At 36.5% G+C, this 20,621-nt stretch overlaps 1 protein-coding gene across 3 annotated transcripts in view; it reads right to left on the reverse strand.

Annotated features, from left to right (window-relative positions):
* LOC125857461 (serine/threonine-protein kinase ATM) overlaps positions 1–20,621 on the reverse strand; it is a 57,389-nt gene that overhangs the window by 14,460 nt on the left and 22,308 nt on the right. For all 3 annotated transcript variants that reach the window (XM_049537058.1, XM_049537057.1, XM_049537059.1), the window contains 28 exons: positions 20,254–20,300; positions 20,119–20,182; positions 19,895–19,969; positions 19,687–19,806; positions 19,322–19,507; positions 18,885–19,006; positions 18,729–18,798; positions 18,494–18,621; positions 17,788–17,929; positions 17,551–17,691; positions 17,342–17,440; positions 17,163–17,209; positions 15,039–15,231; positions 14,718–14,906; positions 12,243–12,314; positions 11,868–11,937; positions 10,310–10,427; positions 10,094–10,217; positions 8,641–8,781; positions 8,366–8,479; positions 6,424–6,471; positions 6,214–6,318; positions 5,958–6,044; positions 3,744–4,037; positions 1,898–2,007; positions 622–688; positions 462–536; positions 197–313 (listed from right to left, as the gene is read on the reverse strand). In XM_049537058.1, the coding sequence (XP_049393015.1) occupies positions 197–313; positions 462–536; positions 622–688; positions 1,898–2,007; positions 3,744–4,037; positions 5,958–6,044; positions 6,214–6,318; positions 6,424–6,471; positions 8,366–8,479; positions 8,641–8,781; positions 10,094–10,217; positions 10,310–10,427; positions 11,868–11,937; positions 12,243–12,314; positions 14,718–14,906; positions 15,039–15,231; positions 17,163–17,209; positions 17,342–17,440; positions 17,551–17,691; positions 17,788–17,929; positions 18,494–18,621; positions 18,729–18,798; positions 18,885–19,006; positions 19,322–19,507; positions 19,687–19,806; positions 19,895–19,969; positions 20,119–20,182; positions 20,254–20,300 (3,165 nt within the window). The remainder of the gene's footprint in view (positions 1–196; positions 314–461; positions 537–621; positions 689–1,897; positions 2,008–3,743; positions 4,038–5,957; positions 6,045–6,213; positions 6,319–6,423; positions 6,472–8,365; positions 8,480–8,640; positions 8,782–10,093; positions 10,218–10,309; positions 10,428–11,867; positions 11,938–12,242; positions 12,315–14,717; positions 14,907–15,038; positions 15,232–17,162; positions 17,210–17,341; positions 17,441–17,550; positions 17,692–17,787; positions 17,930–18,493; positions 18,622–18,728; positions 18,799–18,884; positions 19,007–19,321; positions 19,508–19,686; positions 19,807–19,894; positions 19,970–20,118; positions 20,183–20,253; positions 20,301–20,621) is intronic.

Here is a 20,621-nt window from a genome sequence, read left to right on the forward strand (position 1 = left end):
AAAATTAGTCTCTTTATATGGTCTTTATGAGGAAAATTATTATTATTATTATTTTGCAAATTATGGGTCTAAGATAGTAAGATGAACTTAAATAGAGTAGCAAAATAGAGAGAATTCATTTGCCAGCCCAACTTGCTTGGGATTGAGGCGTAATTATTTTGTTGTTTATCCTAGAGAAACAGAAACTATACAATACCTGAGCACTTGATAGGAGCACAGGTTTAGATGAGACCTTCGGCATCTTCGATGAATCCAGCATTCTGCAAGATGAAGTCCAACGTGAATCCCATGCCATACCCAGGTGATGAAGTATCTGCATAAAAATGGTATGACTTGTAAAGAGTTTTTACATATTTAGTTGCTCTTTTCCTGGATAAGCTGGTTCGTACGAGGGAACCTTACGCATAATGTTAATACATGCAAATGAAACCACAAATTGCCAGCCCGAGAGATCAGAATACCTGAAGCTTAACTATAGCTTGATAAATGTATTTGGTGCTCTCCTCACTTGCATGACAGATAGACAGCAAAAGCTCCTAAAGAGATTGAAAAGCAGCTAAAAGGTATAAATGTCCACACATACTACTATGAAGAAATAAATATGCATCGGGCTTCTTTTACCTGCTTGGAATCTTTTAATTTTATCTGGAATTCATTGAAGCCTCCCTCCTTCAATGCTCTCAAACAGCTGAATTACAGCAGACATAATGAAGTGAGGAAAAAGTCTAGCATGCAGAGAGCACAATTTACATGTAATATGAGTATTAACTTGCATAATAAAATGCAGCAGAAATCTAGTACCATCTAAAACTTGACATATATAGCAGTTGGTAGTCTGTGTGGTTGACCGATAACCCCTTTTTTAACTTTTTTCTTTTTGAGAGATGAGAGTTATGATGGAATTACAAGTTACTATCTATGTGGCAGACACAAATCAATATTAACAAAGCTTAGATGCTTTAAGGAGAACTAGCAAACTACACATCTCCAGAGAGTTCATCCAATTATAGAAATCTTCCATTAGGTCTTAAGATTATAGAAACTTGCATTAGTTTAAGATTGGAGTAAAGTTTTGTGATGTAAAGGGAAAGCTACTTTCCTTATATAAGTGATGCTGTGTAAATAAAATTTAAGTGGCTAGACATTCAAAGAAAACCATATAAAACATTTTCTCAGGATAGGTTCTACAAAGAACTTAATAGGATAAGTATAACAGTTAAATTTGATGAACAAAACACTGTTTCAGTAGGAATTACTATAATTTCTCAAACGAGTAATTAAGCATCCATGTTAAGGACTTTCCCAACCCATCAGTGATAAATCCTTGATTCAATCTATTCAGAAAGTTCCCTTTCATTTCCCAGAATTTTCACAGAGATATTTGGATTTTTAAGCTTCACTTGTTTAGATAAAACTGCCAACTCCTTTTAACTTAGCAATTCATAGTAAATGCACATTCAGATGAACTTGAAGAAAGAGAGAGAGAATAGCTAGGATCTGAATCCACTTCAGTAATTCAGTTATGTCCTGAATTTGTGTACCATTTTGGCATGGCTGAACCAGGGTTGTTCTTTTTTGGTTAAGTTGAACCAGAGGCATTTTACACTATTTATTTTCTTTGCTGCTTTTTCATTTGAATGGTACAGTTAGTTACAATATTTCCCTTTTGTATACCTCTGTACAAGGTGTAATCAAGATGTACACTCCCTGCACCACAATCAAATGAAAAAAGCAGACTCCATGCATCAACTAGCTTCAGGAGTAACCAGAAAATGGTCCAAATAAAATCCCAGAAATTTAGTAATAGTTCCTTTTTCCATTACGTATTTTTTGCTCAAAGTTGATGACAAGGCAAATGCCAATTTAGGACTTCATTTAATGAAACAACTGATCATACCTGTGGAGATTTTCATTGAAATGGTCACCTCCATGCTGAATTGAGAGGACATTAGATTCACCATAAAGTAGTGAGAAATCCCAATTTCCAGACCGCCAAGCAGCTTCATACTACAAATAGCAGAAGCAACACTTGATAGGAACCAATCTATAGCACGAAGCATGTAAATAAAACTGGGAGAAGCAGTGGAGTAAACATGTTTCTGTCCACAGAGTACAGCATGCAGCTGCAGACAGGGAAGGAATGACTAGTTTATAAACAAAAGATTCTATCAGCTTGGTCATGGAAAACTCTTTTTCAGCTGAGAATTTGAGTCATCTCATGTATGGCACTGAATAAGTAGACAGCAAACAGGCAGCAAGCTGTTTTTCTTTTTTTTTTGAAATCAGTAACTTTGTATATCAAAACAGTACTTGGGTAGTACTGAAACCATATTTACAATAGAGCTCTAGTGTCTTCCTTCTCTAGCTATAAAGAATCTAGAACATCTATGATAGACACAATATCATTAGAGTAAATTTGATTACACCAAAAGCATAGCAGTAAGATGAAGTTCAACTTGATCTTCTGCATATCATTCTCTATGCTCTCAAAACATCTGGGATTCCTCTCCTTCCAAATTGTCCACGATATACAAGCTGGGACAATTCTCCATCTACTTCTATCCTTAGCATGTGAACAATTTTTTAGGTTCGGTCACTAGTATCACGGTTTTGCACACCAATTAACAGAGGCGTATCCAGGAATTCGTCAAGATGGGTGCACGAATACGAAAAAAATGCATCTTAAATATAAATTTGATAAGTTTGACTTTTAGGTTCTTAATATGAACCATTAAATTTTAATAATTATAGGTCCAAAATATATAATACTATTAGTTTTAAATTTTAATATACACATTTGATTTAATTATATAAAAATCTTATAGTGCAAAGTTTTTTAGGAACTTCCAATGTAAGGCACTTGAAAATTTTGAAAGATTAAAGGAAAAAAAAACAAAAGAAAAATTAGTTGAAACGTCAAAAGTATAACGATAACCACTTGGGGAGGTGTTACTCAAAAGGACAAGACAGATATAAGACTTAAATTTTTATCCTTACTTAGAGAGGTACACTCAATCATTATTGTATTATTATATGATACTTTAAACGTGGGTTCACACATCTATATTTAAATATTTTTTAAAAATATAACACTATTATATATGATCTAGAGAGGGAAGCATGGGTTCACGTGAACCCACGGCACCCCCTCTAAATACGCCCCTGCCAATGAGGCACTATTATCTAAGCTTATAAGCCAGACAGATGTGAGACAGCAATCTTATATTATTACCAACAAAGATTATGGTGAAGTGGTAAGTACTCCTTCATCCTTAACCAGAGGTCTCCGATTCGAGTCCCCTAGGTACGGAGTCACCATTGTTTGGGAGCGCTTTACCCCCCCAATGTGGACTTCCCAACACGAATCCGGATTTAGTCGGCCTCCCGGGTGGGAAACCAAAAAAAATCTTATATTATTAAGACAGTAAAATTGGTTACTGCTACCAAACTATTGTACACCAATGGGGCACTATTTCCTAGTTTCTCTCCATTCTTCTTCATGTTATAAGTAGAGTTTTATAAAAGACAAATTAAGTCCTTGTCCAAAAAAAGGGAACTTAATAGTTAGTATGAAAAAGCAAAATCTTGGCAGCACACATCCAAAAGATGAATGCAACTTAAAGATTATTGGCAATATTATTGCTTTACACCTTCATGTCATTTACCTGTAATGCTCCTGTATTCCAAAAATTGAGTCTACTTTCCTTATCGGTTAGCAGAAAAGGAGAAGATAGGAGGCAAACCTGTAACTCAGTAAACTCTGGATCATGTTGAAACCTTCCCTTTTGAGAGGTCAATCCTTGGCAGTACACATCCAAAAGATGAGTGCAACCAATTTGCTGCAAGGATCTAATAAGGCCCTTATATGGTTTCTTTTCAATCATCTGATCTACTACTGAACCAGATGAATGAAGAAAATTCTCAGGAGAATAACTGCATCCTTGAGCTACTGGATCAGATCTAATTTGTAAATCATAGTACTCAAGAGCTTTACTCCAATTTCCTTCATGTTCAAATGTGATAATTTGAGAGGTCAACTGCAAAGACCAGAATACAAAGCAACGGACAAAGAGTTGGTCACAAATGGTAAATTTAATAATTCAACAATTCTTTGGGTAATGGCATAACAAAAAGAGTAGAGCAAATGACAGACTTCCCAAAGCAAGGCCTAAACTAGCTATTAGGTTGTGAACATTTTGCAAAAAGAAGAAAATCATAATTATTACTCTTCATCTTATATTGAATGTCCTACTGTTTATTGAGGTGTCAACTGGATGGGCATGAGTGCTGCACATGGTAGTCACAGAAAATGAAAAAAAAAAGAAAAAAAGAAGCACAACTCCTACCAAAATGTTCAATAAAAGAAGACAGTATATAAGAACAAGTTGGAAATATCCAAAGCACAGGGAAAGCCTGTCCAAAAGAAGTGATTTTACTGAGTGAAACAGCATCTAGAGAGTACTGGTAGTTACATCCAAAAGTATCAACCTAACTGTAGTTCTTCACAGGTTGTGCAATGAGTTGAAGTAGTAAAACATGGCTCCGGGATCATTTGAAACAACCATGTTGTTCCAAAAGAAAAGTAAAAGAAATACTATTTAACTTAGAACAGTGTAGAATCCTTTGTCTTCAAGATCTCTGGAGTTTCTTTTTCTGCATATGACCCATCAGGCTGCTGCATGTATGGAGCTCTATATTTGGGGAAAGTTTTCGAGATCCCATCCCTTCTCCAGCTATTTTGAGAGAAAGCTTGTTGCAAAGTTTTCTTATCTTAGAGTTTGTACTTTATTCACCTTCTATTAATATTCGTTTAATGAGAAGAATAATCACATAGACTTTAGGCTTTTTAAGATTTCTATGCTGATAACCACAATATAATTATGATAATTAAAAACAGTTAGACGTGATATTCCAGGAAAGAGAGTACATCTACTATTTTTTTTAGAACAATCAACAGTGTCTCAAACTAAAATTAGTTGAGACCAACTATATGAATCACTCGTGCCATCTGCTCGTTTATAAGAAAAAAGAGTCTGACAAGTAACTAAAAGGTTGAAAAGAATTTATAAAAAAAATTTAATGGCATACAATGGAAGGGAGGAGAAAGTTTCACTTAGTGAACTGGAGAGTCGTCACTTCTCCGAAGGAGTAGCAAGGACTCGGGGCGAAAGATCTTAAGGTCTTAACAAAGCTTTATTAGGAAGTGGATATGGATTTGGGGTGGAGGAGAATGCGATATGGAGGAGGGTGGTAGCGGAAAAAGAAAGCCAAGTTTTCTGGAAAAAATGCCAAATCGCAAGAAAGTCCAGGGGGTTTGACACGAAAAAGAGAAGTGAAGTGCACACTTCGTTGAACGAAGTGCACAATTTACGAAATTTTAAAACATAAGAATTTACTGTTGCCTTCTCAAAAGTCAAATCAAAAAACCATAAAAATTTGGAAATACAATAATCAAATTGCAATTAACTACCTAATTTCAGCATCTAATATACAAAAATGTCAATATTAATCCAACTTCTCAAAGTTGAGACTCAAGAACCATACGTTTCACTTTGTGCGTCATTTTTTTGAAGCAAACACTTCCCTGAAGCGCATGGCTTCATTCATGAAGCTAAGACCCTTCATTTCGCATAACTTCATCGGTTAAAGCAGTGGCTTTTAAGAACACCGATTTCCATAATGTGGTTTAGGAAGCAACAATCTTCCCTTCACCACACATTAGTATTCTTTCACAGTTTTATTTACTACTGCTTTCCCAAGTCTACATCATACTTTTTTTTCTCCCTCTTTTCCTTTTTGGATTATTATTTACCACAAGAGGCTACCACGGAAGCAATAAATTCAGGAGCCATGGCAAAGATTAACCATAGCAGGCAAGAGGCGATTACAAAACGAGAGGTCAGAGTAGATAATAAAAATGTAAGAAGTAGCAAAGATTGGCGTTTATGTGAACTGACCTTGTGGGATTGGATGATTCCATAGAGGCTGTCTGGTTCATTTATGTGTGTCACTGCAGATAAAAGTATTTCAATGTGTTGCGGCAGCTGCAACATCAGAGAAAGTATTAGTTGTGCCTTCAAAACATAGGATAGCTTCATTGCATGAATCATTGTTTTCTATATGTTAAGTGACCGCAAGGGGAATGCTAACACAAAGGAAACTCTAACAAATGATAACATCAGACGGAACAATTAAATGCATATAGTAACTCACAATCTCAACATGAGAGAAATCTGGAGTGCCCAATGTTAGGGAATTGAAATTCTCTTCACACCAGTGTTCCACGTAAAGAACAGCAGTAAAGTAAGCGCCAGAAGCCTGTCATTGAATGCAATGGCATTGAAGAAACAGAGAGAGATTAAAGGTAAGAACATCAAAGAGAAAAGGGAAATGGAAGAGCCTAAAATAAAGTTTGGCACTCACAATTGCAGACCTTGCAACAGCAAGATAATCCATATGAATCCAATAAACCTAGCAAAACATCAGGAGACAGAGAAGGCGTGACTCAGTAATCTGAAGTAGAGAACTTGGGTCGTAAACATATTTTCTCAGTAATTCAGTCCAACTTCCAGAACACTGGAGACCAAGAGAGAAGAAATCAAATTTGGAACTTTTTCTTCTCTCTATATGGACTTTCCTGGAGTATGCCCGGGTCGATCAAGGAGCCCTACATCAGCTGGATCTCTTGGAGAGTTGACAAAGCCATCAAGAAAGTCTGGAGGATGATCCCAGCAATCATTTTTTGGGTTATCTGGAATGAAAGGAATCGCAGATGCTTTGATGGAATTTCAATTCCTACCCACTCTCTAAAGACTAAATGTTTAGTTAATCTGCTCAATTGGATTTTATTTCACCTGTCAATAGCGTCGACATGTTTTTTGGATTTTGTTAGCTCCTTAGCAAGCTTAGGCTACTTGTACTAGTGTAGTAGTTCTGAAATGTTTTTTTTTGCCCTTCTGTACTAGAGCTAACTAGTCACACCTTTTGTAATTTGGCATCTTCCTGATGCCCATTCAATGACTATGTTTAATCGTATCAAAAACTAGCACCAAACCCTTTAAACTAGACAAGCCAGGTGATCCTGGCTTTCATAAAATTGGCGCAAAAGCTAGTTAAGAGCTAATCTTAACTGCTTAAGTTCCTAAATTAGAATATGTGAAAGTTGACCAGGTATAATGATGGGAAAGCAGGAGCGAAATAAGGCTTAACAACAGACCACAAAAATTAAGATTAACTAGTCACACAAGCATAAAAGCAGCAGATATAAAAGAACTGAAGACTTAACAGTTGAACATAACATTTTGAGTATCACTTTTCTGTACAAAATTTCACGCCACAAGAAGATGTCAGTCCACAAACAAAATATTTCACAATTTAGCCAATGATGTTTGAAGGTGGGGGATGGGAAATAATGGTATTTTTCTAGCTAAGTCTTGTTATGAAAAGATACTAAGTAGGAGGGAGATAGCCTTTCCTTCTCTCAGTTGAACTCCTTAGGCACCCAAAAAGGTGTGTTTCTTTACCTGGCTAGCTATGAGGAGGGTGATTCTAACGGTTGAGAGTTCGAGGAAGAGAAAAGGTGTTTCATGTGAAAAAGTTTGGGAGAAGATGTGGATCACCTCCTTTTACATTGTCAGATTGCATCTCAATTGTGGTGCGAAGTATCGGGCTGGTTTGACTTTCAATAGGTGATGTCAAGTACAGTTAATGCTGGGATGTTCAGCTGGACTTTCAGAAGATGGAAAAGAATATGTAGGCATGGAATGTTGCTCCACTTGCACTTATGTGAATCATTTATAGAGAGAGAAATAGGAGAGCTTTCGATGGAATAGAGAAAAGCTTCGTGCATTTAAGGAGTAGCCGCCTCTTCTCCCTTGTTGTCTTTTGCTGCACCCATGAAATCCCTTTAAGCATAGAAGATTGGGTGTCTTTCATAAGGAATCAACTTTTTTTGAGGTCTCTACTTTTCAGTATACTCCTTGTATACGGGTATTTATGCCCTTCATTAATAAGATTTTATTGACTTATAAAAAAACTGTTGAATGTTAATCAGAAGCCACATGGTCCCACCACTGAGGGTTACTAGACGAGAACATTTAAAACAAGAAAACAAATAAAATCTCTCTTTTTTAACCTCTTTCAAATACTATCACATTTCTTATGTCTAAACGCTTACTTAGTGAGCAGCCAAACAATAAAGAACAGGGAATACTAGTTTATAACGGCATTTAACAGCACTACAACATAATAGAGATCAGAAACACTATAAATGATGACCAAATACACTGCAGAGTCAACAACTATGTTTTATGTACAGGATGAAGGAGTTGTTTCTGCAGAAGAATACATGCTGGGATTTATTTACCTTTTCCCATGATAATGTGGACATTGATACTACAGATGAAGTAATTGTCTGATGCTTTGCCTTCAGAGGCGTGGAGCGTGTCTTTGATCCATAGCTAGAAGGCCTTCCATAATGCTGAAAATATTAGCAGATATTACTGATATCATCTCAATTGAGTGACCTTAATTTCTTTCTAAAAGAAAATCAACAGAGGAAACTAAACAATAAATTTGGCAAACAGTATATTAGGTATCTTTCTATGAAGAAGTATTAGTGAATTTGCATATCATGTGAACCTTTGAATTTTCTCGCTTAGAGGAATTAGAGGATGTGCCTCTTTCCATCACGTGACACAATCGAAGCTCATTAAGAGCATCTAAGATAACTTGAATTGATTTGGTCAACTTATTGTCCTCGGTAAGAATGTTCTCTTGCACCTACATACAAAAAAGGAAAGAATATTGATATTTTTATCTCAATAAAAAGATGAAATAGTACCTACTGGAAGTCTGGAACAGATACCCACACGTGTTTAAAACGTTTTGTCCATACAACTCCAGATTGGTTCACCAAAAAAGGTACTTATTACAATGTTTAACAAAAGCTTAAAATACACAACAATAATATACCCACAGTAGATTTCCACAAGTGGGATTTGGGGAGGGTAAGATGTACGTTGACCTTATCCCTACTCCACTCTTCTGTGGTAGATTGTAGAGAGGTTGTTACCAATAAACCCTCGGCTCAAAAGCAAAGCTTTCAAAATAGGATTGCAAGAATAATATGACAACAAAATAGCAACAGACAAAGCAAATGCAACAACAGGTAGTAATACACAATAAAGAATAAGCGACTACGCAATGAACTACTAAATAGCCCCCGACCTCCCTCACATAAAGTGCGACAACACTCGGCAACTTACTAGACTTTTACCCTAATCCTCAAACTCAAAACCTTTCTATCTAGGGTCATGTCCTCAGTAAGCTAAAGTTGAGTCATGTCTTGTCTTCTAATCACTCCCCCCAGTTCTTCATTGGCCTACCTCTACCTTACTGAACTCCTGTTACAACCAACCTCTCACACCTCCTTACCAACACGCACCTCCTCTTTACATGCCCAAATCATCTCAACCTGGCTTCCCTCACCTTGTCCGCCACGGAGGTCTTCCTCCTCTCCATGTACTGCTCCATCAGTCTCCTTACCAGATAAATGGCTTCTGTACTCGAGCATCACGGCATGAATCTGAACTGGTTCACGGAAATAGTCGCGCCTCTCCTCACTCTCATCTCCACCACTCTCTCCCAAACTCATTTAATCAAATAGATTGGATTATATCAATAGAAGTAGAAAACAAGGTCATATACAGATATTCTTGATTGTTTAACCAATATAGGATAATGTAGGAAATAATAGAAAAGGAGACTTTAGTGAGTTTCATGACTAATTAAACCCAGTCTGACCTGCTAATTACTTGAATAAGAGAGACTGTACATGATAAACATAGGACCTACTCATATTAATCAGTCAAGAAGTTATATGGCTTAGGCAACAAAATGAATAGAATAACCATTGAGAAACATATACTTAAAAGTATATCATAACAAAAGTTGCTCTATGTTTGACCAAAAGAAGTTAGGCAATTTCTTTTGTTTATATGCTCATGCCACATCATGAGATGGTGAAAGGTATTGAGATAAGTAGAACCCAAAGATAATAAAGATGGAACAACTAACAAAATGTAACAATAACCTGTGAGGATATCAGCTGACAAAGATCAACATCCACGTCTCTTCTACACGATAAATTGACCATCACATGGGGGAACAGGAGCTCTGCAACTTCAGATTTCACCAACACAATATCTTGACACAATCTGAAAGGACCACGGGGGCTTACTAACAGCTTAAACAAAAGAAAGAAGTTGATAGTCCTAATAAAGGGATAGATGTTCCGGGAAGAAACTACCTCAGGATCTTATCATCACAATATTCAATCAGGGCACAAACAAGAGGACAAATCCATGTCTCGAATGTTTTTCCATCAGTCTTCCATATAGCAGAATTCTTTAGTGAAAGTGCCTTAGCTGCAAGAATATTAAGAAAACAGACAAATGAAAAGATGGCAACTGATGTAGCCTTTTGTTAATTTAAGCAACAAAATACCATCTAGTTAATGCTTAAATTATGCACAAAATCAACAGCACACCTGTCAGTGTAATACTGAACTAATCGAACATCTATGTCTCCAGACATTTAGATTAGTCCTGGTAGAACAACTCTTACAGTTTTCCAAAGAAACTTTCACTAGCAGAGATTCATTGTTAGCACCATTTTCCGCAGGGATCTAGATTTCTCTTTAAAGCCAAGGGTACCCCATATTTCCTATTGGAGGGACTATGCTTCAAAATGCACTAGATTGAAACACTAAGCCTGCTAACTTCCCTCCTTCAGTCTTGAAGGCATGAGAGGCAAGGTCCTGGGGTTCCTCAGAGTAACCCCGGGCAGGAAACAACACAATATAGGGGCAAAACCTACGTTTCTAGATCCCTCAAGATTTTGGCTTTGCAATGGCGCCATTTTTTAAATTTTTATGTGTAGTATTTGAATGAAACACGGGGGAAAGAAAGTAAATGCTGGATGAGACAGCAAGGAACTGGTGGCAACTTTGAGGTGACGGCGGTTGCTGCTGACCAATTAACTCTATAGCCAGATCTTCTCCTCCTTGGTTATACCTCTAATATATGGCCAACATGGCCTTGTTATTATCAATGAAATATTTATCTGATCAAAAACAAATCTAGTAGCCAGATCGCATGGTATAACCTCATAATTGTAGAGAGGATACAGGACCATATACTCAGAGAAGATACTTCATTTTACATGAAACCACAATGTCATTCAAAGGATAGTGTGACATATGTGCCGAAGAAACCCTTATTTCTAGCGATGAAACCTATCATCACCTAAAAAGTAATTAGGACAACCCTGCTGGAAAGATCTAGTGCACTTGGAATCCATGAAAGACTCATTTAGGGAAAACATAAATGTTATTCTAAAGACAAGTGGGACATCAACTATAAAGGGAGCGCTAATAATTTTGCATAAGAACCTAATGCACCTAAAACGCAAGTGAAACATTTGTTTTAAAGGATGAAGAATTCTCTGTATATTCCATTCTATTGAGATGTCTCTCCTATTATCTCTATGTATCATCATATCATTAAGAGGGAGGTAATTTATGGAACTTGTCTTGTATTTTCATCTACAGACTCTTGAATCAGTTGTCCTCCCTATTGTTGAATACTAAAAGCACTACACAAAATAACTCTTGTAACTTATAGATTCAAGAGCTTACGGGAAGGAATTTCATTCGAAAGAATTAGTTAAATACACAACAAGTTGAGGAAAGACATTAAAATAACAGATTTTGCATCCATAGAAGTATATATGATACCCAGAACAAAGTTCCAAATCTTCACCGCATTTGCTGATAAAATAAACTTAATGACTAAACTGAATCCTACCGTTAAGCTTCCTTTCTAAATCTGCCAGGAGTTTCTGAACCAGGTTGATATTGACACCCTTGGAATGAACCTACAAACACACAAAGAGTAGCTTAATGGCCAAAATTGGGAAACAAATGAGGAATTCCAAATGACCCAGACAATTGTTTAAATTTGAACATTTTTTGACACAATTATAAAACTAACATTATTGAATGTCGAGCAAAATAAAAGGCATATAATTATATCCAAGATACAGTCCAAGAGGAAAAGCTGCTGACTTAAAAAAATTGTTAATTAAGTGTTCCATCCAACTTCTGCAGATGTTTAGGTTAGAATCAATCAGATAAATGGTTTAAGAAACAGCAAGGATTATAACAGAAGATTCTCAGCTACCTCAATAAGGGATCTCTGATAAGAATCAAATGATAGCAAAGCCCTCTGACCATTTTCAGTTGAAAGTATCCCCTGCTTGAACAAACCAGCTTTAGAGAAAAAAAACAGAATTGAAAGATCTTTTGAGCTTTATCCACAGAAAACCATGACTATTCCAGAAACCATACAGAATGGCACAAAGAAACAATCATTCAAAGAATGAAAATGAGAAGATGTAGACACAGGTTTTACAATATATGAGCTCCCAAGATCAAATGGCTACAACTGTAGTAAAGAAGAACCTTTTTTTTTTTTGAGAATATTAAAGAAGAATCTTTAATTAAGCACCTTAAATGTTTTAGTTAATCAAATACACTTTGCTCTTGGTACTCTCTGCCAAGACTAACTGCATCAGGCCTCCTACTAACACACTCAAATAGGGTTTAAAAAGCACCAATTTTAAGAGCTCAAAACTGACCTGCACCACATACGTGAAAACAGCAATAAAAGTACCAAGCTTTCATACCAAAATCCTCATGTAACATCTTAACCCCTCGTTTGAATATTTGCATCCCAGTTCATGATTTGAGACTTCCCATAGGTTCAACAAGTGTTTCAGGACTTATGGGGATGATTCGGGCTGGGACCCAAGGGGATCAAGTGAATTTTGGGCAGGAAAACTACATTTTGGACAGTGCAGATTCTTTATTTTTCTTGGTACGTTGTGCTTCGCAATCGCAAGGCATTGGGTCGGGACAGCACAAGCATAGGCTGCCAAGCATCATGGGTTCTAAATGTGCTTCTATATGATACTCTATTTAGCTGCTTTAAGATATATTCTAGTCACTTATATCATTTTTAATTAAAATGCATTTGGGTTCGCCTAATGGGTATGCAAATTGGGTCGTGACAGAATGATCTCAAGCTTATTAGATATGGAAAGGGCCTCGTTCTCAGAAATAAATATCAGTGTAAAATTTTACTAGAGCAACACTTGAAATATGTATTTCAAAGGTTTCAAGGGGTATACAACATCAGAGTATTGACCTGAAATTAACATCTCAAACATGGACAAAGCTAATCTCCTAACAAAGATGATGGGACATAAGCGCAACACTGGAGACTGTACATATAACCAATGACAAGGAATTAATAAGGATCTAAGGAACAGGAACTTGTCCTTATAGGTAATGAACATCATGAAAGAGTCATAAGATCCCTGCAATAACACAGATATTCTGTTTACTATCTTCATTTGGACAGACTCGTCTAGTTCCAGCATTAATAGATCAGCTAAAAGAGTAGTGTTGAAGAATGACAAATGTCCCACATCGATGGTTAATGAGATGAGTGGACTCCTTATAAGGTTTGGGCAATCCTCCTCCCTTTGAGCTAGCTTTTGGGGTGTGAGTTAGGCCTAAGACCTAATTTAACATGGTATCAGAGCACATGGTTCAACAAGATTGAAGAAAGGTTCAAGTGGTTTCAAATCAATTTGCAATCAACGTGATGATAATGAAGATTTTTTGTGTTACTACATGTGGAGAAAAATTTCAAATATATTCTCAACATATCCTCCTGCTTTATCCTTAAAAACAAAATCAACTTTCAACCCCAGCAAACTTTTAATGCTCGGACACCACTTTTAACTCATGTATTTACTTTTAACGCATGAGCTCCACTTTTAACTCATGCATATTACTTTTAACGCATGAGCTCCACTTTTTTTTTTTTGATTTGCACCGGGTGTCCGAGTCTCTTTGAGCCCCGACTAATCCCGGGGGTGCACAGGCCCTCGGCAAGGAGTTTCCCGCAAGTGCACCACGGTTANCCTTTGAGCTAGCTTTTGGGGTGTGAGTTAGGCCTAAGACCTAATTTAACATTGTATCAGAGCAGGGCCCATCTCACCCGATGTTGGGATCCCCAAAATCAAAATTGCCCACGCACCAGATGCTAAGCACTGGGCGTGAGGTGGGGTGTTANAACATCATGAAAGAGTCATAAGATCCCTGCAATAACACAGATATTCTGTTTACTAACTTCATTTGGACAGACTCGTCGAGTTCCAGCATTAATAGATCAGCTAAAAGAGTAGCTTCAGGACTCAGGAGACAATCATATAGCATTTATCCAGCCAAAGGAGGAGCTGTGAAACTTAATAACCTAACACTTTATCAAACTCTCTGTAATCATTTAGAATCTTTTCTTTTCCTTTTGTTCATCCATTCTCTTCTATCCGAGCATTACCTTTTTCTCTCTTTTTTTTGGTTCCCAGGTCGGGAGGCAAGGTGTTCTGATTGGTTGGTCGCTTGGCACATAAGTTCAGGTAACTAGATATGAAGCCTAAGTTTGAACCTCCTTCTTAGTGACCAGCCTTATTAACAAGTACAATAGAGATAAGCGATATTGATCCAAAATTCATGCCAAATGGAAAAATGGGGTTTGGCAGAGATCTGCTTGAAATAATATCACACAATTTATCATATGTTGACTCACCCGCAAAGCTTGAGATGCTATGTCAATTATCTTTACAGAGTCATCCATCAAATATTTCTTTAAAAGCCTCATAATTGCCAACAGAAGTTCATCTGATATGCTCGTACCAAGGTGGAAATTATGATCATGTAGAGATTTAGACTCGATAGGAAGATGGAACACAACACCGTGGGGATCGCCAATACCAACCTGCACTTGCAGTGAGAAAGCAGACGACAGAGATACATGAAGAAACAAAAAAAAAAAAAAATAGCCGAGATAAATAAATGAAATAACAGAAAAAGGTACAACTCAATAACATAGCAATACTAAAAATAATACCCGAGATAAAAAATCAGAGACCAGCACACCAAAATTGCCAGCACCACTCAAACTACATATGTGCACCAGATTCCAGACTGTATGAACAATGTCATGGTCAGAATCCAAATATGCATCTTCAAAAATGTTCTCCTCATTCTTTTGTGCTGGGTAAGCTTCATCTTCAAATAATTTCTTGTGTAATGCTTTTAAACTGCCACCAAAAGAGAAGAAATTTTCACTACTAAAGTCACTTGCAACAGAGCAAAATAGATAACATTGGAAGAAATCTGAAGCAGAATGGTGAACTCATCTATGACTTCAGCCTAGTTGTAAGGATAGTGTAAAGATGGATCTTGGGCCTAACTCCACCCCAAAAGCTAGCTCATGAGGGGAGAATTGTCCAAGTCCATATAAGGAGACCAACTTCCATCCCTTCTCCGATGTGGTACTTCTTAACACTCCCATGCACGCTCAGACCTCGTTAATTTGAGCGTGGACAATATAATATGGGGCCCCAACATCGGAGAACAAAGAATTGGGAAGGGTCTGACTCGGATACAACGTAAAGATGGATCTTGGGTCTAACTCAACCCCAAAAACTAGCTCATGAAGAGAGGATTGTCCAAGTCCATATAAGGAGACCAACTTTCCATCCCTTTTCCGATGTGGGAATTCTTAAAAGATATAAAATTAGAAATATTGAGAAAAGGACATTTAACTGCACCAGAAAGAACCTTATCAAAAAAAAACTGCACCAGAAAGAATGCTCAAAGAACGATCAACTATCAAAATCCACAATCATCAAATCAAACTTTTAAAGAGTACAGTTATCAAACCAAATTTCTTAGGAGTAAAAAGTACATTGCAAGGAGATAGAGAGTTTATAATTTGCTTAATTACCACACAAAATCAATAAAGTTTTCTCCTTTACTAGAGCTATAAATAAATATCAAATTAAAAAAGTATCAATTTTAATTTTTTTTCAAAGATTTTCATGGGTCAATTTGAATTATACATTTAGCCCAACTTTAGATGGACTGTATTTGAACGGTCAAAGAGCCTGAATTAATAAATTGGCGGGTAATAACCACCTATAATATATGCGAGTTGGGTGAATCATATTTTAATGTTCTAATTTTGCCACCCCTAATTGAAATGATTCTTAGTAGAAGCTTAATTAAGTGAAAACAGGAAAGAAATTAGAATTCTTCCCTAAAATTGTGATTTTAGATTTAAATTTTGTTTTCCACCTGTTTTAATATCTTTTTTCTCAACTTTGAACTATTTTTCTTGTTAGTCTAGCGTTCTATATAGGACACTAGATAAATAGGTTTTTTTTCTTCCTTTCTTTGTGAATTTTCACTCCAGCTTATTATCTTTAATACGACTCAAATTTTCTTCTGGAATTTTGAGTTAAGGTAGTTGCTTACAGCCTAAAAAATGAATAATGGTGTGACCTTAGGGGTGGATAAAATAAAAGGGCTTAACTAACATTTTAATTGTGTGGATAAATATTAAGGTGCAATAACTATTGCCCTGTGATAGTAAACAGTCCACTCTCTATAAATAATGATCAACCACCTTCCTGTTTTAGCGAAGACCTGAATACTTTAAAACAAATCAACCAAAAACGCAGTTATCAAATCAAACTTTCAAAGAATACAGTTATCAAACCAAACTACTAAGGAGTAAAAAGACTTCGCAAGGGGATCACTGAGGATTCATACAGCCAACTCCAACTTGTTTGGGATTGAGACACAATTAATACTGTAGTAAGGGGAGAGGGGGGGGGTTAAAGGGAGAGGTGGCTGTGGGTGTTCTCCTCCACATTTTGGGAAGAATGGATACAACATAGGGACTATCTCTGACTTGGTGAGAACGCATTGAAGCTTTTATCAATAGTATAGATACATCGATATGCCCCATTTAAGTTCACTTCTTACTTCTTAATTTAAAACTAACAAGTAATTGTTCTTTATTAGCAAGTGTTCGACTCTCTATTCACCTACCTCACATGTGCAGGAAAAAAGAACACAGAACTCAAAGTTAGTCCACATAACCAAGTAATGCTTAAAAGGATCACAATTGATGAGACAAGAACAGAAACAATATGGAAAGTAGAGGCTGTAAAAGAACAATTACCTCCAGAGAAGTAATCTTGGCGGAAGGTAACGAGATCGTTTCCCTAACTGAAACAGACGAATTTGATAAATAAAACTAAGCATAGCAAAATGAAAGGTCATCAAACAACGACCTTACTTGACCAGGATCTGTTTAACAAGGTCATCAAACTGTTCATTGAAGTTCCAAGTGCTACTTACAGTTAACAAGTGCTCCATAGGTGAGTAATTTTGGCATAGTTCCTCATGAAACATCCTTATATCATGAAATAAGTCAAGGTTAGGGAAGGGCTCTAGTTCCTGAAGTAACACACGCAGTAATTAGTATGGCCAAATGAGTAGTGCACAGTCTACTCGGGCACTACGATGGTCCAAACTGTTCAGGTAATAAGGATACCAGAAATTCATACTTTAATGTACTCGTGTAGAGATGGATCAGAGTCCAAGGTGAGTTGGCAGAGCAGTGACAGAACTTGAGATGATATGGCAGCTGACAGTTTGGAACTAGACTCAGAAGGAACGCAACACATTACCAACTTGGAGATTAAGAACTGTACGGAAGAAATAGCATAAGGTTAAACACAATTGAAGAATAAGGTGTAAATAATATAGATAAGTAGTAAAATAAGAGCCTCAGCGACATCAACCTGAAGCTGTTCACCTAAGACATTAGCAGTTCCCTCCAATTGCTTGATTTTGAATACTTTTAGCAATGAAGAAATCATTCGGCAACACTGGTCCAGCAAAGCATCAAGGTCCAAGCATTGACCAATCAAGTTGAGGAGATAACTGAAAAAAAAAAATGTCAGATGCGAGATCCTCTTTATCATGAAATTAATGTTTTATGCAAATCAAGCAAATGTAGCACCACCTATGCAATGCAGGGAATCACACAACTAAAGCATACAAACACCACCTCAGATCAGCCATGTGTTGTATATAAAATTGAGGACAAACAAAAGCTCAGACAACTGCACTCAGTCTATACTGAAAATGCATCAACGTGATCTAATTCAAAATACAAAACAATTGTAAGTTTGAATAGATTCCTAACATTGACGATCCATATGTCTCAAAATAAATGAGCAGCTATATTGGACAAAACATAAAAAGCAAAGGGAAATGTTCAATATCAACATTTGAAATTCCAATCTAACACAAGAAGAAAATTACAAGGCTATTGCATTACTCAGATGACCTTTCTCAGTCAGCCTGTGCACAACTAACAAGAGAAACGAATATGTCCTCACCATGAAATACTGTCCCCCTAAGCAGAGGCGTAATCCTCCAATTTTAATTTTAATTTTTGATCAGGTAAATGGTTTCATCTATCACAAGGCGAATTAAACTTACCTGGCCGTACTAGGAACTGTAACTCGATGCCCTAATACATCAATAAGTACTTCAACCCCAGCAAGCCTGTAAGATTTGTGCCTGAAATGACCAGCTGCAGAAACTTTGTAATGCATCTCTACTATAAACTGCACAGCAATATGAAATATTTAGAAACTTCCCACTAGTAGTTATTAGGTAAGACGTATAGCCAAACAAAAATTTCAAAGAAGAACTATATATGCGCATGCAGTACCGTAAATACTCGATCTGGTCGGAAGATGTTAATCTTATCAATAAGGCCAATATTTTGACAAGAGGCGTCTCTACAAGAAAGCAGTAAAAGAAAATTTAGAGAAAACATGCCAACAACAACATAATTTTAAAAAATGACCAAGAGAAGATACAGCACATCTCCAAAAATCCATCCACAACTGTCTTAATTGCACGTGCAATTGTCTCCTTGGAGAATAAAGGTAGAACAGGGTCTTCAGCTGTTGAAGCAAGAGAGAAAATAGTATTGACGATTGAAACCTGCATAAAAATATGGTGGAATTATTTAGATAAAACTTGGGAAAGAAGATTGATTTTTCATGTGAAAGTGGGGTAACATTGACATAAAAAATGAAACACTCATATCACATTATTGCACCAAACACTACTCTCCATAGGAACCACTGCTATGCAGATAAACAGGTGTTATTCCAAACTTATGCAATTAGATGTGATGTTCATGAAAGCATTTCTCTATAGAACAAGACATTTTTTTAGCAACTTCCTCACATAGTACACACCTCATTTCAGATAAATCAAAATGTCAACTCGAATGTATGTGAAGGAGAGTCATACCATGTGCGTCTTTATAAGTTTGTCTCTTTCAGTTTCAGATATTTTAGCAATATCCAGAACTGAACTTTCAAGTACAGCTGATCCCTTCTCCCAACCAGCCTTCTTACTGCAATGTAATGCAATACAAACAGAGAAAATATCAACAAAGTGATTCTTAATCATTTCAGCAAGAGGCTCGCAAGCAACCTGCAAATGATGAAAATGTAGAAATTTCAGGTATGGCACAGAACAGTGACTAAAATCTGAGAATATACAACAGAGTAAGCATGGAACTTGATAGTATAAGCACCAAGAATACTAGAGAAATCATATATGACTAACTTAAAATTGTAACTGAAGGAAAAATGACAAAAAGAAACTCCAACCTTCGCAATCCAATTCATGTTGGAGATGTCACCATGCAAGAGTAAAGATGGAAGAAGCCAACGGCAGCAGGAATGAATGAAATTGATAGGCTCTACATTGAAGACAAACAGATCCCTTGCCTGATGTGACGTATAGTTAATTTGTTAGCTATTCGGGTGGCAACAGATTGTTGATAATGAGCTGGATTAGAAAGTACCTACACATTACCTCAAGAAGAGAAGCTAAACTTACACCAGTAGCAACCCAACTAAAGAGGATCGACGCCATAAGTTCTTCCATATACTGCAAACAATCAAGATTGTGCCAGCAAGAAAAATGATTTAAGGACCAAGCAAGTTGACAATCTCACACTTTTTGATCACGTATTTATAAGGCTGATTGCTACGCTCTTTAACCAACATAAACAAAGACTATAAGAGATTTATTCATACCTTTGACCTAGAAGTATACTTTAACTCCCTTGATAGATTATCAAGGGCAGCAATAACAAGTCTCCTGAAAAGAGGATAATATAAGAAACAAGTGATCACCCAGAAAAACATGACCAAGTAATGACTTTTGAGTACCTTAAACAAGGGTTAATAGCAGCAATAACGCATACCATAAAAACAGCCTGCAAAACAACAAATTAGACAGGTATAACCTCATAAAGTCAAAAAAACTAATCTTGGGTGAAGAGATCTACATGTTCTCTCTAATAATTTCAGCAAATTAATGTCACTGTAAAAGAATCTCCATAAACAAATCAGATGTAAATCATATTCATTCAGTCAAAGTGTCAGCTGAGTAACAACGAAGTGTTTAACCAAAAAAACAAAGTAGAGTGAATTGGATTTCAGCATGATGGAAACACATTCTAGATTAAGTGTGATGGAAACGCATGCTAAATTCGAATATCTTAAAGTTAGCAAAATCATGACACTCAACTTCTATA

This window comes from Solanum stenotomum, chromosome 3, assembly GCF_019186545.1.
Source record: "Solanum stenotomum isolate F172 chromosome 3, ASM1918654v1, whole genome shotgun sequence".
NCBI classification, from domain to species: domain Eukaryota; kingdom Viridiplantae; phylum Streptophyta; class Magnoliopsida; order Solanales; family Solanaceae; genus Solanum; species Solanum stenotomum.